Source organism: Dermacentor albipictus, unplaced genomic scaffold, assembly GCF_038994185.2.
Source record: "Dermacentor albipictus isolate Rhodes 1998 colony unplaced genomic scaffold, USDA_Dalb.pri_finalv2 scaffold_12, whole genome shotgun sequence".
NCBI lineage: Eukaryota > Metazoa > Arthropoda > Arachnida > Ixodida > Ixodidae > Dermacentor > Dermacentor albipictus.
The window spans coordinates 1,130,788-1,150,365 of NW_027225566.1; the positions used below are offsets into that span (position 1 = coordinate 1,130,788).

At 45.2% G+C, this 19,578-nt stretch overlaps 1 protein-coding gene across 1 annotated transcript in view; it reads right to left on the reverse strand.

The window, feature by feature from the left end:
• Positions 1 to 6,741: 6,741 nt before the first annotated feature.
• rempA (intraflagellar transport protein rempA) overlaps positions 6,742 to 19,578 on the reverse strand; it is a 109,433-nt gene continuing 96,596 nt past the window's right edge. Inside the window, exon 5 of the mRNA XM_070528511.1 lies at positions 6,742 to 7,874. Within this exon, the coding sequence (XP_070384612.1) occupies positions 6,989 to 7,874 (886 nt within the window). The 3' untranslated portion in view covers positions 6,742 to 6,988. The remainder of the gene's footprint in view (positions 7,875 to 19,578) is intronic.

Consider the following 19,578-nt stretch of genomic DNA (forward strand, 5'->3'; position numbering starts at 1 on the left):
GTAGGCACTCTGCGAAGAAACTTCGATGTGCTTTCAAACACCTTGCTTTTTAGAAACCGCAGTAATTCCTGAGACTCTGAAAACGGCTATCGTTAAACCGCTGTACAAAGGAGGCAGGAAAATAATATAAAAAATTATAGACCAATTTCAACTTTGCCGGTTCTTTCCCAGATACTTGAAAAATTCCTGTACGAATGCATGACGTCTTTTTAAACTAAGTTTTCGATTTTGTCGCCCAGGCACTTCGGTTTTGTGGCGAATCGCGGTATACCACAGCCATATTAGAAGAATTCTCAGAAGAAATATATTCCGCATTTGAAAACAACTTATGAACATGTGCGCTATTTCTAGACATAGCCAGGGCTTTTGATACAGTAAACCATAACATTCTACTGGCGAAACTAATTTTGATGGAATTCAGAAGACCATTTCACGATATACTCCGTAACTACATGTAAGTTAGGTCGCAAATAGCTATGGTGGACGAGAGAGAGAGAGGGGAGGGGGAAGAAGGAAAGGCAGGGAGGTTAACCAGACTGAGTCCAGTTTGCTACCCTACACGTGGGGAGGGGAATGGGGAGTGAGAGAGAGACAGAGCTTAGGTGTAAGATTTCTATAGTCGGGCACTCATGTCTGTTTCCTTCAGGTGCTGAAAAAGAGCTCGAACTGCTTTCTGGGCTAATGAACTGTGAGGCCAGGCTCCCAAGATCTTCGCTTCCTTAAATGGCCTGTCATCCAGTCTATTCGAGGCACACTGGAGAGTCTCACGTTGATTATCGAAGCGAGAACAGTGGCACAGAAGATGACTGATGGTCTGTTCACACTTGCACTTAGCGCACATTGGTGAATCTGCTATTCCAATACGATAGCTGTAGGAGTTGGTGAATGCTACTCCTACCCACAGCCGACACAGCAGTGTTGCGTCATGTCCTGGAAGGTTCGATGGTAATTTAAGTTTCAGTGATAGGTCGAGGCTGTATAAACAACACTTAGAGTTCTGTGGTGTATGCCAGTAACCTAACGTGATGGTACGAGCGAGACTGGGAAGCTCTCTTGCAGCGTCGACTCTCGATAATGGTATAAGGAGTGTCGGTGAGCCCGCCTGGGCACGTCGGGCAGCGTCATTGGCCAGGTGATTACCAATGACGCCACAATGTCCCACCAGCCAGTGAAATATGACATCATGTCTTCGTTCAGAAGCGCAATGGCAGGTTCCGTTGATTTGTGACACCAGCTGTTCATAATTGCCACGTCGTAAACTTCGCAAGCTCTGGAGGGCTGCTTTCGAATCACAAAATATTGCCCATTTGTTGGGCGGTTCTTTTTCAATGTATTCGACAGCAGCGCGAAGAGCGGCCAGTTCGGAACCTGTAGATGTCGTTACGTGTGAAGTCCTAAACTTGATGACGACCGATTGGGATGTTAGAACAACGGCACGCGTAGAATTTTCCGAGACGGAACCATCCGTGTAAACATGGATTCGGTATGCGAAAGAACAATGCAAAAGTTCCAATGTGATCTGCTTGAGAGCCGCGGTGGTAAGCCTAGCTTTCTTCACTATTCCTGGAACAGCACGGTACACAGGAGGCTTTTTCAAGCACCACATAGGGGACGGCGTTCTTGTTGCGGGTGAGTGCCTCAAAGACAAAGAGTGCCGGTTAGCCGCAGTTGATCTTCTTATGATTGGGGGTTCAATCTTATCGCTCGCGATCAGTTGTCAAGATTGGAGTAGGGCATGAATTAGAAGGTAGCTGGCCCATGCCGTCGTCCAACTTATCCACGCTGAGTACGTTGATGAAGGGAAGGACTGCTTCTCATCGAGAACGAGGAATATGAGTTTATTTACAGCATTTGTATCAGTCTAACATGACTGCTTGAGAGAGAGTGTCCTGAGCAGCCGCACAACAGCGGTTTTTAAACACTCGGTCCTCCCCCGATACCCAGGTGACGGTAACGGCCGTCCAAGCGCCGTAGGCGAGTTGACAAGGCACCATAGGGGAGACGAAGCACCGTAGGGGAGGCGACCGAGCACCGTAGGGGCATTTATTCCCCGAACTGCAGTGCGCCCGCCGGCCTCCCATTGCCTGGCGTCTTGGTCGGCGCGTGGGAAGCGGTGTCAGTAGACGTTCCCGCGGCTCAGTAACAATAGTTGGTCCGCCGAGCCCGTTTAGTTACAATGGCGACTTCATCAAACTCGGCTCCAGCGACGGAGAGTCGAGGACGCACGTATTGTCGTTCACACACAGTCGACTTAGTCACGCCGTGGCTAGAGGTGTGCGGCGACGCTCCCGGAATGTTTCCTCCACAGTCGCAGCTGATTGGCAAAACTTGCACTGCAGCTGGCCGTTCTTAACAATCTGGAGAACGCTGCCTTGGGTCTTTTCTCAGGCGAGCGAGCGAGATGGTGGTCAGGGACTCTGGATATATGGCGAACATGCACACGGAGTGCGTCGATAGCTATATAGGTCATTATTCGGTGGTCTCTCGCGGTGGCAATTGTTGCCACGGTTGAAGTATTTAAAGGTAGCCCCATAGATGTTCGACGGGCTTGGCCTTGAATGCTCTGTAGGGCATGGATGTTAGTTTTGTTAGCATTGGACAACACTGGTGTGCTATATCGCAAGTAACCCGCCGTGGTTGCTCAGTGGCTATGGTGTTAGGCTGCTGAGCACGAGGTCGCGGATCGAATCCCAGCCACGGCGGCCGCATTTCGATGGGGGCGAAATGCGAAAGCACCCGTGTACTTAGATTTAGGTGCACGTTAAAGAACCCCAGGTGGTCAAAATTTCCGGAGTCCTCCACTACGGCGTGCCTCATAGTCAGAAAGTGGCTTTGGCACGTAAAACCCCATAATTTTTATATCGCAAGTATCCTAGGAAGAGCGTCTTCTATAGTTGAAGCGTAGATGCCACGGATGTGCCCCACGTTTTACCGGCAAGAGACCTTAGTATATGGGAGATAGAAGTAAGCCTCCTCTTCAAGTATGAGATGTGGGGGCTCCATGAAAGGTCTCTGTCGATAATAACGCCCAGGACGAGGAAACTATCAGTAACTAACAATGGCTTACAGCCGGTGTTACTCAGCGATCCATATTATCACCCATATTGTTTATATACTCATAAACAATCTTTCTCTAGTAATTTCTAAAGGTACTATGTATCAATATGCAGACTATACGGTAATTTTAACAAAGCATTTAAATTATGAGAAGGCTTTGGGCGCCCTGCGAAATACAGTACATAATGTAATGCACTGGTTTGCGAAAAATTGTATTAACGTAAATATCAATAAGGCGCAGTTAATATGTTTTTGAAATCCCTTAAAGACCGAAGCAATTAACATCCCAGTATACTTGCATGATCAGCACTGTGTTTCATGCACATGTACCCTGTTGCGTATGTAAACTGTGTGCGATATCTCGGTTTATTTATTGATAGCAGCATGTCATCGCAGCATCATCTGGCTTATTATTGTGGTAAACTTAGGAGTGTCGCTTGGTTGCTTTTTAATATAAAAGATTTCACATCATTATCTATAAAGAAAACCGCAGCACACGCTCTCACGTACAGTGTATTATGATACGGAATCACTGCATTCTCTTTCTGCGCATTGCGATGGCGAACGAGAATTGAGAGTTTATTAAAAATATATTGAAAAGTGTTGCGTACGGCTGTGGCCAGGTGTCAGACGACAATGTCTTTTCGGCATTGGGCTTTTATTCATTTCAGTTTTTATTCAAGCGAACTGTGGTTCTTCGTAATTTTTGGAACGGCCGATTCAGAGAGAAATAGGTAGCCCAAAGTCTTTGGAGGGACAACAAGCATTTCAAAGGTCCTCGTTCAATAACTAGGTGTGGTGTGGCACAACGATGTGTCTTTGTGCCAAAAATCTTTAATGATCTGCCCGACGAAATGTTTTCGGTTCAGTCAAAGAGGGATTTAAAGAAATTCCATTTGAGTTTTCCGGTGCTCCAGTGTAGTGTGGGTATTTTGTTTATTTGATGCAATTTGGTTACCTTCACCTGTATCTCTGTTTAAGTGTGAAAAATGTTCATTTTGCTTTGAAATAACATACATTACTTTTTATTTTTTTATTTTGTTAGTTTGCGCAATGTTTTGTCGGAACTAAGGTAGCTCCTGCACATACCCCGACCTTATCGCTGTTGCCGACGCTGCCGGGCCTAGTCACACAAGCAATTCAGACTTCGACAGGCCTTAGTGGAGCATTATTATTATTATTATTATTATTATTATTATTATTATTATTATGTTGACCAAGAGGCCACATATATATCTAGATCCGGCGTACAGCAAACGCACGTGACGTCGGCAAAGACCTTGTCTTCAAAACTGTTGTGCGACCTCACCTTTGAAAAGCCGCCCTATTTCTTCCTTCTCTATATTCTCTGTGATCGCAGTATTCTATTTGTGAACAATAATCATTGCCGTACTGTAGATAACTGCCGCGTCTTGACATGCGCGATGCGTCCATTTTCTATGTATTCATATGTTTTCCACACGTGTGTCAAAGACTGCAGTTGTGAGCGAGCGCGTGTGGTGCGTGTTCCCTTTCTACGTCCAGTCTTTCTCTTCCGCTCCAAGTTTCCTAATCATGCATTACCAACTAGCCCACCTACCCATCCTATTAACTGTGAGTGCTCAGTTTACAGACTGCTTTGATTACACTTTTACAAAAGTGATTGCGTTATAGTTTGAATGAGGCATCGGACTTTTTACATTATAATAGGGAACGAACACGAGATACCTTAAATGAGTACTCTCATTTAAATTCTCTCATTTTTTGTTTTACTGCATATACAGGGTGTTTCAGCGAACACTTTCAAAAATCTTTAAAAATTGCATGTGGCAGATATCACAATTCTAATTGATGAGCTCGTCTACTTAAAGCCCCTTAAAGCGACAACCTTTGATGTGCGCCGCCTTTTCCCCTCACACCAAATCCGGTTCCGGCATTTCCGGTTTCAAAATTTCCCGTTCGGCCGTTCCCGCTTCCTGCAGTTGCGCGGCGGGAATTTCCGCTTTGACCGCTATTAGACGATGGTGAGACGCCCGCACGTGCACGCAATGCTGTGCTTGCATTGTCTCGAGCTGTGGCAGTCATCATAAGAAGAATGCAGAGGGGACAAGCTGTTGTATTCCGATGAAGTAGTAGTTGGCGGTTGCAATTTACCAAATGCAGAAAAAACGGCAGTGGTCTCCAAGCGCACAGGCACAACATTCCATGGTAAGTTGTCTCTAGTGGCACAACCCGTCGCAGGTTGACGCGACACAGCGAGCACGACCAGATGGCCGATTACAATAGGCGGCGATGCTTGGATGGAATCGCATTAACAGTTTAAACCGCAGCTGGTGCAGTTAAAGCCTCTCCATCGACGCGAACGTAAACAAGGCTAAAACACTTAGCGTCACTTCCACTCGGAACAGGAAGCTGACGCTACGTAAGTTCCGCTTGACGCCGGAAGCTAAGGGGGTGAGTGGGAGAGGAGCGTGTAGGAGGAGGGGAGGTTGGCAGTACTTAACCTGGTCGGCGGAAACGTGTATGGAGGGGCTTCAGGTCTACTCGAAGCGGCAGGCAATGCTTGCACAAAAAATTAGATTCAAAATCGACTTAATAAATATCCACTAATTAAGTTTTTAACTAATTACATTATGCCCCATTCTGTGATTTACAAATTCTGGCTGTGGAGTTCACAAGGCAGATCTACATGGAACGAATTTTCAAGACGACACTAGTTTTTAAGCACAAATTTCCGAACTTTGCGGACAAATGCATTGGCGTTTCAGTTATGTTCTTAACAAAACTTCGTGTCATGCACTGAAGCACAAGTAACTCAGAACGCGCCTCTCAGTCCTCACCTTTCTCCCCTAATATCCCTTCGTCTCAAGCTTTGGGCAAGACGATCACAATGCGACTTGGGCCAGTGCCGCCTATCAGTGATATCACGTGACATGTAGAGGGCCCTTTGTATCAAACGCCGTTTGGCGCGCATTTTGAATTCTTCGTATTAAAACATCGCATACCAATTCATAAGTTATTATACATTCGAGGCATTTATGCCTCGTATCGTGATTATTCAGTCGGCCAGCAGCTATCTGAGAAAGCAGAAAAAAAAGAGCCAGACAGAAAATGTGCGAGTTCGCCTGAGGAATAAATGAACCAGAAGATTTTGGGGATGGGGGCGGTGGGGGAATGCATCAGATAGGCCGCACAATTAAGGTATCGCGAGGACTATGCATTCCAACATGTCAGCTGGTTAAAATCAATACTGCCCTCAGTATAGATATACACAATACCCAGCTTATTTGTTTCTTTCGAGAGCATCGTGCGTTTGCCTGGAAAACAATGCCACATGGAAGCCTTTTCTGTTTGTCCCGTTAACCGAGCATGAATCATTTCAGAAAGTCACGAACTGGGTCGAGCCGTTGTAATTTTGAGTGCGCAAATGATCCTGAGGCAAACGAAAAAAGCGTGGAACCCGAACCCTTGGGTCTGAGAAAACGGATATTCAAACACTGAAAATAACGCGCTAAACCCCTTCGACAAGCCAGCAAACATTTCAAGAGAAGGCATGTTTTTAATGCGTGCGTAAAATTTAACCCAGAGCAGGGTGGCAACTAAATGTATGGTGACATGCGGGAGAAAGCTGAAAACATACAAAAGATATAGCCAAAATGACTTTGCTAGTATAGAAGTTTTGTGGCTTTTATTTGTCATATTTCTCCACTTTTTAGCGAAACCATATGAGGAGCTCGGACGGAAATGACGATACCACAGAGCAACTTTCCCGACGCCTGTCAACACAAACTTCCCTGCGCCACTCTCACTCAATCCGGCAGTCAGGGAAAGACTAGCAAATCATTGTAGTACATAGGGTGTCAAAAAAAAAGAAAACAGAAGCAAGCAAAAGACGCTGCGCGTAGAATCGGCGTAAAGCTGACCGAAGTGTCGCCACTGCCTACCAGCATGTTCAAGGCGCGTCGGACAGTTCCTCCTGCACCTCTCCGTCAGAGCTGTAGTGATCGTCGTCTCCCTCCGTGGTGGCGCCATTGCTGGCAGCGGCGTGCCTCGCGAGCAGCGACATCTGCTGAAGGCTGCGCCGGTCATCCGAACTCCAACCGACGAGCTTCAAAATGTCAGCGTCGACGTAGTCGGACACCGACACTCCAGGAGCGGCCACCTGCAGCTCCTGCAGACAACGTCTCGCCGCGGCGTAGTCTTTTTCGCGCACGTAGTGCTGAACAAGGAACGCAAGCAAGTCTCCCTTCCGCACGGCCGGTTCCAAATTCAGCTTGGTCATGGCTTCGCATTGAGCTGCCGCTTCGAGCGGACTGTCCGCGTACAGTTCCTGTATGGCGAGGAACTTTCGAACGGTGTCCATGTGGCCGTGGACCCTGGCCACTGCCTTGGACGCGTCTCTTGAGTCGCCGCACAGCTGGAGACACTCGTGAGCTTCGTTCAAGGCCGCTAGGGCCTTTTCGTAGTCTCGACGATCTTCGATCTCGGCTCGCGCACAGGACTCGTAGAAGCTGGCCAGCAGATCGAACGCCCTGGCCTTGGTGTAGAAAGATACTATGTTCTTGGCCGCGTCACCATCTCGTTGCCAGTCGAGGGACTGAAGATAGTTGGCGGCCAGGATGTAGATTTCTCGCTGCCTGGACACGGTTGCGAAGAATACTATTTTACGTGTGTCGCCGGACTTCAGGAGCGCCCTCATGGCCTGGACTTTGTCGCCGGCCTGGGTGAACTTCTTGGCTGCCAGGTGGTAGTTGTCCTGCTTAAGGCAGCAATCGGCGATTTTCTCGAGGACTCCGCGGAGCTTAGCCTTGTCGTAGGTGGCAATTCCCTCAGTAAGCCTGTTGGAAAGAGCAACACAGAAAGAATAGCTGTCAAGTCGAAGGTAAATAGCACAAAAAAGGACAAAATAAAGAAAAGGAAAACGTAAAAACTAACCGCGAGTCTGCAGTTCCAATTATAGTTACTCTCGCTTTAGCTCCACGGACAGAGCGGAAAATCACGTAGACATCTTGGACCTTTCAAATTCTACTACTCTCGTATCTATAACACTAAATATGTATGCACAGGATAGTCCGGATTTGGTATAACTCTGATCAGAGAATTAGCATATCAACCAACTGACAGATTACAGCTAGTTTAGGGAGTCCCGGACATATTCAACGTCGCAAGCGCAACAGGTGAAATGCCTAGTTTAGTGCAGACGACATACAGTGACCTGCGCGCGAGCAGAATTGGAGTGCAGGCGACAAAAAATGCATGTCAAGCATGCTAGACAAAGATTCGCGATGTTAAATCCACTGAACGTTGTGAAACGCAATCCCCAACGTTCCCCAAGCCCCTCCTATTCCTTGTGAACCGAAATATTCATGACACAAGACAGTGAGTGGAACAGCATTAAAACGAAAAGTCAAAGGTAAAAAGATACATTTGTTGAACGTGCATGATAGAAAGTACTGTCTTATGCACTCTTTGTTTAGGCAGCGCGTGACCTCTACTGTGTTTGTTCTACTTTATTGTTTGAGATTTGTCCATCCTGCGCTTTCTTTAAACTTTCCTCCCCTTCTTCCTATCTTCCATTTCTATGTTTCTGTCTCCTCCCTTCTGAAGAGTAGGCAGACGTCGTGCCTCTTCCGACCGCAGCTGCCAGCCTGTTCCTCACTTTCCCTTTCTTGTCGAGTATATATATGCTTTCAAAACAAACAGAAACAGCAGCAACAACAACAACAACAACAACAACAACAATAATAATAATAATAATAATAATAATAATAATAATAATAATAATAATAATAATAATAGGCTGCCGAGTGATTCTTATTTGCCAGCACACATATACAAACCTGCGCATTGTCATGAATGTTGACATTCAAGTTTCATCCGAAATTCTTCAGTGCCTTCAGGTTGTTAAAAGCGCATCACAGTATTCAGATCGTTATAAGCTGCATCGTGTGCCAACACCGTTGGCTCCTGCGGCTCTTGGGCCTGTGCCCTCCCCAGCATTACATACCAGCCAACGGAGGCTTGTAAAAGACTTCCTCAGTTATTGTCCTAGTGGTGTCAGCATTCTAGGTATCCATGTCAATGTCAACGCTGGCGTATTTATTTATGTCTACACAGAGAGAGAGAGAGGAAAGGCAGGGAGGTCAACCAGACGTGTTTCTGATTCCCCACGCTCCTCCACTGAAGTGAGGGAAATAAGGGCTGAAAAGAGGACTGTATATGTGTGTGTGTATATCTATCTATCTATCTATCTATCTATCTATCTATCTATCTATCTATATATATATATATATATATATATATATATATTTAGAAACGAAGGTGCACGCTTACGAAAATTGCATCTTTAATGTTTGTAACGTTTCGGCCGTGGCACGGCCTTCGTCAGAATAAACGGCCGAAACGTTACAAACATTAAAGATGCAATTTTCGTAAGTGTGCACCTTCGTTTCTAAATCTACCTATGCACCGGACCTACAGAGCTTCTCATTGAATTATATATATATATATATATATATATATATATATATATATATATATATATATATATATATATATATATATATATATACACATGCGCAGAATGGGGGTTAATCGCCGGGCCCGATTGTTATTAATGATATTATAAGAAGCCAACAAATACTGCTAGTAAGGACAACATAGGGGAAATCAGTTCTTAATAAATGAATTAAAGAAATGATAAATAATGGAAATGAAAGTGGATGAACGATCCCATGTTTTCGCATTACGCGTGCGATGCTCTACCAATTGAGCTGCCGCCGGCGCCGTCTCCTATCAACTTTCTGGGGTATTTATGTGGTACTACTAGAACTAACCCTGGAAGCCACCACTCACAAACCTTTGCAGCGGATGTGGAGAGCATCGCACGCGTAATACGAAGACGTGGGATCGTTCCCCACCTGCGGCAATTTGTTTTTACATCCACTTTCATTTCCACTAATTTAGCGTTTCTTTAATTCATTTAGTAAGTACAGGTGATTTCCCCTAAACTGTCCTTGGTGTTAATGTTTGTTGGCTTCTGACGATATGATTACACACACACACACACACACACACACACACACACACACATATATATATATATATATATATATATATATGTGTGTGTGTGTGTGTGTGTGTGTGTGTGTGTGTGTGTGTGTGTGTATAGGTACTGCAGAGTCGCCCCTCCAAGCCTCCCGCAGACATCCGTTTCACGGAAGCTACGTAATCGTCCGACATCTACCAACACAGGACAGGACACGCATACAGTGTGTCGACGTATACGCGTAAGCCATCTGTGTACTGTACCGCTACAGATGCGCCGTTCTCTGCGGCAGCGTTCTCTACGGAATTACGCAACTGAACAACAAACGCTACCGAAATACCTTCACCGCAGCTAATACATACGTTGTCGAGGGCGACATTAACAAATTAACTGATTTGGTTGACCGTTTCTCCCGCTTCATAACGACTTTCTTCTTTGGCTATTACTCCACATTTCCTAGTCGGTCTGCTCGGCTAAGGGCGCGTTCGCCGCCGTAACGCCGACCATGAACTCTTTTTGCTATAAATGCACGCACGGCTCTATAGGCTAAAACAGGGCATCCACAGAAGCACTGTCGCTGTTAACATTGTCGATGTAGCATTCTCTGCAGGAGCTGTATGAGATGCATTTGTTTTAAGCTCTGAGGACGTGTCTCGGTTTCCGAAGTGTGCGTCTACAGCGGCAACGATTGTCATAGCTCGAGATGCCCCAATATCAACGTACTTGGTAACCGACGCTCTTTGGGCGCATATTCGGCACGTTGCCCGACTACCTTCTCCCCATCTGGCCACTTTACCCGCAGAAAGGCCACACACAACTTTCAGTCATACAATTGTTACTAATCGTACCTCGTTGCCATCGAACTACATGCCTGCAGCAAGACCATCCTCAACTTTGTGGTACCTGTACAAACCTTAAAAATACGCCTCACCATCCCAGGCATTACGAAGGAAGCTAACATGCTGTCGTTTGCCCTGAAGCATGCCACATTATGACTTTTACATGAGGTGCACAGTGGTCGCGTACATGTTTACATCGATGACTCAGTCACATCTGCAAGTTCAGCTGCCGCTGTGGTGACACCGGCAAGATCCGTCAAAATACAGCTAAAGACGTCACACGTATCATCGACGACATTTGCTGAACAGGTAGCCGTGCCTACGGCTCTTCATTTCATTCAGGAGCAACCACCTCATTTATGGTTAGCCTTCTGTGATTCCAAGGCAGCCCTACAGAGTGTACTCTCAGCACTGCGTCATGGATCACATGAGCAGCTCGTCGCAGAGATCAGGGAAGTGCACCATCGCATAGTTTACGAAGGACATGACATAATATATCAGTGGTTGCCTAGTCACTCTGGCATACATGGCAATGATCAAGCAGACGCAGCTGCCCGATCTGCCCATGACGGCTTCAACTGCGTTGCCATTCCGCTTTCAAGAGGCGACGGCGCCGAGGAAATTTCCACACTTGCGCGTGACCTGACATTAGCTCAATGGAAATAATCCGAGTTCACAAGTGCACGCCTTCGTACCCTGGACCCTAATTTACAGCTCCGTAGTTCGCCCGAGTTTCGACGACGTGATTGTACCCTTTTAGTCTGTCTATGGCTTGGAGTAGCATTTTCAAACGCGTACTCTTTTCTTATCGGAATGGCCAACAGCCGACTTTGTGACTTTTGCGGGTGCAATGAAACAATCGCGCACCTTCTTTGTCAGTGCTCTCGTTTGAACCTGCCAAGAGCCCTCCTCTCAGCCACCCTAGGCGAATTGGACAAGTGCTCAATGACAGAAAACGACATCCTTGACAACTGGCCCACGCGAACATCAGCGCGATGCGCTATGAAGGCGCTGCTGCGGTACTTAAAAAGACACGGGACTTTCTGACAAATTCTGACTGTACACTGTGTGACGTAAGCTTCGACGGTGACACTGCGCAACACTAGGAAGGCCTTTGCAGACTGCGTGACAGTGCCCACAGAAACAGTTCATGTGTATCGTGTGGGTGTGTATGTTGTTGGTAATTTTTTTTATTTTCTCTCTGTTACTTATCGCATCCCTTTGTCTCTCCCCCAGTACAGGGTAGCCAACCGGATATAATTTCGTGATAACCTCCCTGTCTTTCCTTTGCCTCTCTTTCTTATGCTTATAACGGGAAAAATGATATCCTCTCCGAGAACAGGGGAACCACGAGAAGCAATAGCGTCGTCAGCGTTGATATTACAATAAAAATACAAAGAAGAGAAAATGAGCCAGCTACTTTCATTTCTCAGCGTTTCTTTTTAAGAAATTTTATGCCACGTACACAGCAGCGCTGCCGATTTGCTTAGCACCTTAATGTTGGCAGTCGCTGGTTGAAACCTTGCCAGTGTAGCGAGAGAAGGAAGATTATACCAGAGACAAGAGCCCGAATGCTTTGACAGACAACTAGGTCTGCCGGTCAAACTACTTGGTTTGTCACCAGTGACGATGGTCCATCAAAAGGGACCATCGGGAAATATCGAACTGATCGAAAAGGAGTCAGTTGGAAGGAGAGGCGGCAACCACATCGTGACGATGGATCTAGTTGGGAGAATAACCGGCTGAAGGTCAGTGCACATCGAAACAATTCTACGTTCGTGTTGCAGGGGCGCTATAACGGAAAATTTTCCAAACTTTTCTATTCCTATTCTGCAATCAGCCTACCGCGATTGGTCAAAAACGTTTTTGGACCAGCCCACACCTATTGAAAAATTTGTATGAGAAATTGAACGAGATGTATGCATGTCGTACAGATTTGACGAGAAATTGAACGAGATGTATGCATGTCGCACAGATTTGACGAGAAATGAACGATATGAAATGCATATTGAACGAACTCTCATAGAAAACGAGCGAGATCTGTATGATGTGCTACGCAGACTTTTACGAAGTGCACGAGATTTATGCGATGTGCGATAAGAATGCGTAGAGTTTGTATGACATGTGTGCGATGAGTTGTGTAGACCTGACGAGATTATGTATGACGTGTGTGAGGTGGCGTTTGATGTGTACGCACTGTAGTCGTATGAGCAACTTGATCTTTGAGGATGACTATGAATTGCATACAAAGTGTGTGTACTCAAGTCGTAGTGCATACAAAAGCTCATTAATGACAGTGAGATTTATGATGAGTTGTTTGTAGTACATGCAAGAGCGTGATCAATGTGCTGTATGATCACATTGAACCATTGTGACACATATATACCAGCATAAACTACAGAGCAAATAAGATGTTCAGAGTTCAACTTCCGGAATTTCATGCAACGAACACATATACATCCCCATCAAAGCTGGTGTCGGTACTTTTGATGCAATGATTTTCACTTGGGGACATATTCTCGGATGAACACTTATGGCGATACTACTGCCTTTGCATGACGCATTCCTCGACCAGCCAATAGGCACTGGATAGCACCATGATATTGTCGAAAGCTATTATCAGAGAATGAATCCTTTGTTCAGAGTAGATCTGCCTAAGATTTTATTGCAATATAGGAGCCAGGTACCATCAAAGTTTCATAATAAAATGCTATATGTTTGTTTGTGCACGCAATAAAATAATCTGGCAATGTGATTATAGCACATTGGAAACACTTCAAACAAGAACGAGTTGGCAAAGTTTATTCCAGGCAGTTTGATCAGTGACAAATTATGCATGCACTTTGTCACATCCTAATAATATTGTTTTGCACCAGAGATATCAGTCAGAGGTAGTAATGGGCGAACTTGAACCTGCATATTTTCCAAATAACCAAGTGCGTCAACCACAATACTGTCAAATACAAATCTGCTAAGAGCATGTTAGTGCCTGTTCATGTCAAATTGTAGAAGGTAGGCATGAGATTGGCCATGCGTGCCCACATATAAAAATAAAAAGCACAACCACAAAACAGTGTGGTTTTGGTTGGTGAACAGAGGTTGGTGAACAGATAGCCAAAATAGCAGTCAAAATCCATCGCACTTTGTCACAAATAAATAAAAAAATATTGTAATAACAATCCCTAAAAATGTCAAGCAATCAATTGTGGCCATGATCACAGTTACTGCTGTGAAAAATTATTTGCACTAAGTGTTTCACAACTTGCTAAGAGAGCTTGACCTCGTAAAAAATCCTCATATGTGCACAGCAGTGGCAAAAAACGAGATGAGCGTCGCAACTTGGTGACCATTATCTGCCTACATACTACAGAAAACTGAATTTGAATTTACAGGAGAAATGACAAAGCAGTTCGTGTGCCAGTGACGGTTAAGCTCACTGCAATGCCTTGCCATGTGTTGAAAGCTGACCTCCAAGCAATCAAAATGTAAGTGACCCTACACTGAAGCAGGGTCTTTAAATGACGAACGTGTATCACATCCTGGCGTTCGCGGACGCAGTCACCAAATGAAAAACACCTTTGCAAATCGCAATAACGACAGATGTCACGCGCGCGCACACAGACAGAATGCGAGCAGTTTCCGAAAGCACTCACGAAAGACTGTACGGGCGTTACTACGCGTTCGACGCATATCAGAAGCGCGCGCGTGCGCCCACACGCACACACACACACACACGCAAAAGGCGAGCAGTTTCCGAAAGCACTCGTCAAAGATGGTACGGATGTTTTTACAAGAACGCAAATCCCGCCGGCGTGGCACCATTTCCCGAAGCACAAACAACACCACTCATTAACAGTACACATCCGTAGAACGGCGCACAACAAGCCTGAACAAAGTGTACACCACTCGACGCCAAATCTGTCGTCGATTACGCCGCTGAGAAACACGAACACCTTCTAACATTCACAAACCAAACGACGATGTGCTGCGAACTTCAAACAGATTTTACGGCCCTGACCGGTTGATAGCACTGCTCCACAGGCTGTCCTCGCTGTTGAAAGCAATGTCAGCAAATTTGTTGAAGAAGGTCGCCTAAAACACGCAAGAACATTGAAATAATACGCCTGTACTACCCACGCTACCCATGCGATCACGGTTACCGGAACCACAGACGGCGAAGTAAACAAAAGACGTCATTTCCCCTCATTTCGGACCGAGACTTATAGTTACTTTCTCAGTTGCACGACTCGTCCTTTCGAGTAAGGCGCGACTTGTTCCTGTGACTGTGAGGGCGCTCCGGTCGAGCTCTGCACCAAGTGAGCGGTGCTGCTCTGCTGACATGTGCACATTAGTTGTGTGTGTTTGCGCTTCTTTTGCTGTAGCCGATTTTATTTTCTCACTGCGTGTGCCTTGTCACTGTTCTCGTGCATGTGGCTGGCGGTCGAGGTCTTTTGCGTCCGGTCCAAGTTTTGCGCTCACGGAGACGCCAGTACCGGCGAAGTGTGGGTCACCGAGCGTTAACATTGCGTGCGGAATTTGGTTTGTAGGCCCACTTTTTTTTCATCTCATTCCTTTCTTCGGACCTGCACCTCCAGGTATGGTGTCTGTAGAATATTATACTTCAGCTTAAACAACAACAGAAAGAAATAACGGCTGCTTTATTCAGCGAGCCCCATGTAAATGTCGAGTGCCGCGAGCAACACCCATAACCGTGCCAGGCTATAGCAGACGACGCTCGGACGCTTGGCGCGGAGGTCGATGGCAGCGCTGCAGTGGCGAGAACGGCAGCGGGCTAAATGGTGCGCATAGGCTAGGAGTTGGGGTACTTAAAGAGGATCTATAAACGTTATTGCGGCGGCCGGGCGGTCGATGTGGTACTGATCGATTGATCATATTTACGCGGTGCTTAGAGAACATGTGCTCCTTCTTTGTGTGAATTAACGATCACTAAGCCCTGGGTCCTGTGCAATGCTATTAGCTCGCTGTATGTTTCTTGCGGTGCGCCGTTGTTGATTATCGTAGTGTGGTCAATTCGCGCTTCCTTTGTCCCCGGCTCATGAGAAGCTGTTGTACTCTCGCCGCTCCCGCATCGGGTCACAGTGCGCGGCAGAATGTGTTGATAGTTGTGCTATCGCATGCTGTAGTTCACCGCAATTCAACACTACGCTGGACGGAGTGTTGGTGCAGTCGATGCGGCGTGAACGGACACGAAGGAGCGCTCGCCTGGGAAGGTAAGTCCGGTGCCTGGCGAATTCTTATGGTTCATGTAGTGTACCTTGTCATGCGCAGCAGAAGATGATTAGTACAGCTACAAAAACAGTAACAGTGATTCCCTAATGTTCGTTCGATATCGTAGTGCACATCTAGCAAAACGTTTCACGAAAATTACCCCGAGATTGATGTTGTTAAGAGCTTCATCTATTGTTTATTTTCTTTTTGTTATGAAGTATGCGAGCGCCGGGGCATCGCTCAGTCTGAACGGGCACAAAAATTCAAGCAGGGAAACTCACTGCTTCTGTACGTAATTTCTCAGCAAGAAATCGTATAGACGATTCTAGAAGTACGTTGATGTGTTGTGCAAATGTTTTCACAGGTAACGTCAACGCGCGACGGCATCCAAATGATCTGACTCGTGAGAAGATTTTAGCTTATGCAAACTTTGATGCTTATAGATTGTCGCTAAGGCAATCTGTATTTCTTGTGTTTAGTGTTCTGTTTGTTTTCGTGCCTTTGACACGTTGAATAACCGCCTGTGATCTAAGAATGAAATATTTAATTTGTCTAAGCGGATGCAGCGTCTTGTAGCTGGCTGTACGAGAGCTTTCCACAATTTGGCGCGATGTTGTTAAATCACAATTTTGCAGATTCAGCAGTGATTACAATAAGCTGAACATTTATTGTTTAGGGATGTCACAATTTACTGAGACGGAGGCATCTCTGCACCACAAAGGAGACTGCGGCACTATGCAGCCTGAACAGCACGACAAAGCATCTGATCTGCCTGCTTTGACAAGGTAAGTACAAAACGGCCACAGCCATTTATGTGTTCTAGGTTCTGTTCGTGTATTTGGTACCTGCCAACTTTCCCGATTAGTTTCTGCTTTTTCAAGTGTGCTGTTTGTGTACAGCGTGTCAAGGTAAATAATGGTTAATAATGTATGCATAGAAAAATGGAGGCGCTGAGAGAAAGCTTTAGGAAAGTGCGTGCTGTCTTTCCAACACAGGATTTCTGTCTAGAATTTTCGCAAAATATGAAGTGCAGAGGCTGGCAGGTTTGGCAAACAATGTCCAACACTTTTGCTTTAGATTTTAATGTAGCCAGTTCATTATCTGTCCCTAGTATAGCATAGCGTCAAGCTTGAAGCTGATCTCTGATGTCACGTCAGTTGCACGATGTAATAACGTGGTATCACAAACTGCTTGTTACGCATGTGAGTCAACATGGTGCAGTGGTCACAGGTGCGAGTATAAACGAAAGCTGGGCATTCTTTGCCCTTCTGCACATGATGTGGGATAGAGCTTGAACTACGCTAAAGTGGCACCATCTCCCTCACCTTCTCTTCCACATTATTCTGTTAACTTGCAGTAAAATGCACAACTAGAAACTTAATTATGGTGTTGTCTGCTGAACTTGGCTGATGTGAATTTCAGTAGTCTGGGGTACCCTCAAAGGTATGCTGTACATTGCATGCATTTTAAAATGGTCAATTTGAAGTATGTGATTGGCTGTGGCATTCTCAGAGAAACAAGGCCTCTTGTGAATAATGCATACATGCATTATTCGCATTTTCTAATACTCTTTCAAGAAGCAGCCTATAGGCTGCTCCCCGAAGAAGTGACCACCTTTGCTTACACTACATGGCAGTCTGGTCCAGTTTACTTAACCTGTCTGCCATCTATGCACGAGGAGGACAGAAGCGAAAAAAAGGGACCTTCGATTAATGTTTTTGCAGAGATGGCTCATACATTGCACTTTTCTTATCTTGCAGGCTTTGGTAACTCAAAGCTTTCTATGGGCGAATATCAGCATTTCATTCCTATTTATACCTAATAAGAATTACTTTGTTCATAGTGTCACTTTTTATATCATATTCTTGTGAGAATAAGCTCACTTGTTTTAATGCAGATTTGGCTGGGCCTGCAGAAAGAGTGTAAGCAGACTACTGTGTTGCTGATCAGTGCTGGTGCTGATCTCTACGTCTGAGTTGTCCTCACAACGTCCAGGTACCACTGTGCTTTGCTTAATTGACAAGGTAATATGATATAGACACCTTGCACCTCAGTATCAGTTTTGAGAAATATGCTAAGACACAAGGGTTGGCCTTGGTGATAACTACACTCGTGTTCTTTCCTTTTAAAGCGTTCTTCTTGCAGTGCTCCTCATGTACATGTTTTCAGAAGATGCTTAAATGCAAACTGCCATGGAATTCGTTTATGCCTTAAAGTAGCACTCTTTCACCAAAAAAAGCCTTATTTAATGCACAATTCATAATAAAGGTGAGGAAGTGACAGGACATAAGTCTAACAACCATCCAGTTTTACTGCTTGCACAGCACTATAAAGGGAGAGGTGAAAGGGCAAGAACAGATAAATCGAAAATGCATGTTGCTCACACAAGTGCGAAAAGGACACATGGCATGGCTACTATGACGCTTGTTTTACATTGATAAATACGCAGTCTTGCTATCTGATAGTCCACTGGAGGTGGAGCCAACTTGCAGATTCCCTCTCACACATATAAGGAAATATTAACGAATTTCGCCAGCACTATGGTCCTTATACATTGCCACAGTTGCACAGTTTTCAAACAAAATAATGCAAGTGAGCTTTGCACTTCCAAGTGACCACGAAATGACTTGAGCATTCAGTTAACATGGTTGCAAATCCAGTCATTTATACAATGACCTGTTTTGCCGACGTAGTGTCTACTGCACGACAGTGGTATTTAATATCCATCAACACGCCTGTGCTCTACATACTCTTTCTTGCATGCTTTTTTTCACAGGTAGTGGAAGATTACTTGATTCCAGAACAATTTGGTTTGTTCTACACATGATAGTGAACTTGCCAGTCTTATCTTAAACATGGAATTGGGTAGAAAGATGTGTATTTCTTATGATGCCCTGGTGCATTCAGCTTCTGCAGATGCTTCAAGCTTGTATTGACAAAAATAGGGATGAGGCCACAGGAGGAGAGTTGTAAAAGTGTAACGAAAGCCTGCTGATAGATATGCTGAGTTGTGCTGCTGTGGACACTTATTGGTTATCCCTACTGGGTAACGCTGTTAGGGTTATGGATGCTTTGACACTGTAGGGCCTACAAGATGGCTAGCATTACAGAACACATTAAAACGACTGTAGGGATGCATGTCGTACTATGGTATCATAATTGGCCCACAAAGTGCCCCCTTTGCTTACACTATGTGGTAATCTGGCCCAGTTTACTTAACCCGACTGCCATCTATGCATGAGGAGGAGAAGGGACTAAAAAAATGAAGGGACCTTCGATTAATGTTCTTGTATAGATGGCCCATACATTGCATTTTTCTTATCTTGCAGGCTTTGTTACTTAAAGCTTTCTATGGGCGAATATCAGCATTTCATTCTTATTTATACCTAATAAGTATTGCTTTGTGCACAGTGTCACTTTTTATAC